The sequence below is a fragment of the Acanthisitta chloris genome, unplaced genomic scaffold, assembly GCF_000695815.1.
Source record: "Acanthisitta chloris isolate BGI_N310 unplaced genomic scaffold, ASM69581v1 scaffold24980, whole genome shotgun sequence".
NCBI lineage: Eukaryota > Metazoa > Chordata > Aves > Passeriformes > Acanthisittidae > Acanthisitta > Acanthisitta chloris.
This window is the reverse complement of record NW_008650285.1, coordinates 31,946-33,293: the sequence shown is the minus strand read 5'-3', so window position 1 is coordinate 33,293 and position 1,348 is coordinate 31,946. Positions and strand designations below refer to the sequence as shown.

Sequence of the window (1,348 nt, the reverse complement as noted above, 5' to 3'; positions counted from 1 at the left end):
GGTGTCTTGACTGCATGTGAAGGACATATGATAATGAAGTTTTACTTTGTGACCTTTAGTTTGCTAACATTGTCCTGGGTAACTACTTTGCCTCATGCTTGCATTCTCATCATATTGTGCTGCATCTTTGTGTTGTGTGGAGTCCTATAGTTAACTGTGTTTAGCAATGTGGTACACAGGACTTCTCTTAGTAAAAACAAATACCTTAATGCAGGGTATTTCCTTTGAAAGAATCAAGAGGAGAGGACACAGGTGCATAAATTGCTAAAGGCAAGCTTTATGAAGCAAGCACACCTTACAGGCAAAGGCTGTAAGCACATCCTGCAGAATCCTGCTGGGCAAATCGATGCAGACTGACAGCACTTGATATTTGACATGGAATTATTAGGAGCAGAGGCAGTAGGAAGAAGTTGTTCCAACAGCTTGTTTTATTTATGTGTATGACCAGGGCTGTTGTAAAATGTCTGTATGTAATGTGAATTTTATTTAAGATAAGAATATTTTCTTTGGTGAAGCTGAACATGGCCTGGAAGGCAATGTGGAGCTTGTGAAATGCTTGGTAAAGCCTGTGGGTTCAAAAAGAAATTGTTTATCTTGTGACAGCTGTGGAGAAAGTCAGTTGCTGCATACCTGAGGGTGTTCCCATAGACATCACGGTCAAGCTGATGGTGTGCCTGGTTCATCTGAACATCCTAGAGCCCCTCAGTGTAAGTAGAAACCAACTCAGAAGGTGAGGAGTGTCTAATAAATTACCAAATCAAGTAATTGCTCCTGTTTGCATAGACTGAGATTGTTGAGAGAGCTGCAGGGATTCTTTTTGCTTCTCTCCCACTCCAAAGAGAAACTCATTAGACCTGTAATAATAGAAATACTAACCATTGTCCTTAGGAGTTATGTCTCCAGTGGAATTATTACTAAAGCACATTAAGTCATAGCCCATGTGCTGTGGCAGATCCAGGACTATGTTGCAAAGTTGTTGAAGGAACACATTTTCACTTTGTTTCAAAACTGTCCTAAATCTGGAGACTGTTCTTTCATAAGGAACACTCCTCACTGATTGACACTTTACCTCATTGGATGTCTAAAATGTCTAGAATAGAAAAATGTGTCTCTTTCAGGAGTTCTGAAATTCAGATCTTTTATTTTTCACTTTTAAACTAGCATTTAAATGAAAGGAAGTGCAGTTCAGAATGCAAATAGAATAAAAATCATAGCACAAAAATGTGAGCTTCCAATGACCGTACCTGAAAGAAACGTTCTCACTGGCTGTTTGTGCTTTTCGTGTTTTGTGTGGTTTTTTTAAAGCCTCTTTTGACCACTCTGGTGGAACAAAATCCAGAAGACATGG

At 39.3% G+C, this 1,348-nt stretch overlaps 1 protein-coding gene across 1 annotated transcript in view; it reads left to right on the top strand.

Moving 5' to 3' along the window:
* GTF3C3 (general transcription factor IIIC, polypeptide 3, 102kDa) overlaps positions 1-1,348 on the top strand; it is a 17,772-nt gene that overhangs the window by 9,077 nt on the left and 7,347 nt on the right. The window contains 2 exon segments of the mRNA XM_009084425.1: positions 604-707; positions 1,306-1,348. The exon segment at positions 1,306-1,348 is cut by the window's right edge and continues 120 nt beyond it. Of these exon segments, the coding sequence (XP_009082673.1) occupies positions 604-707; positions 1,306-1,348 (147 nt within the window).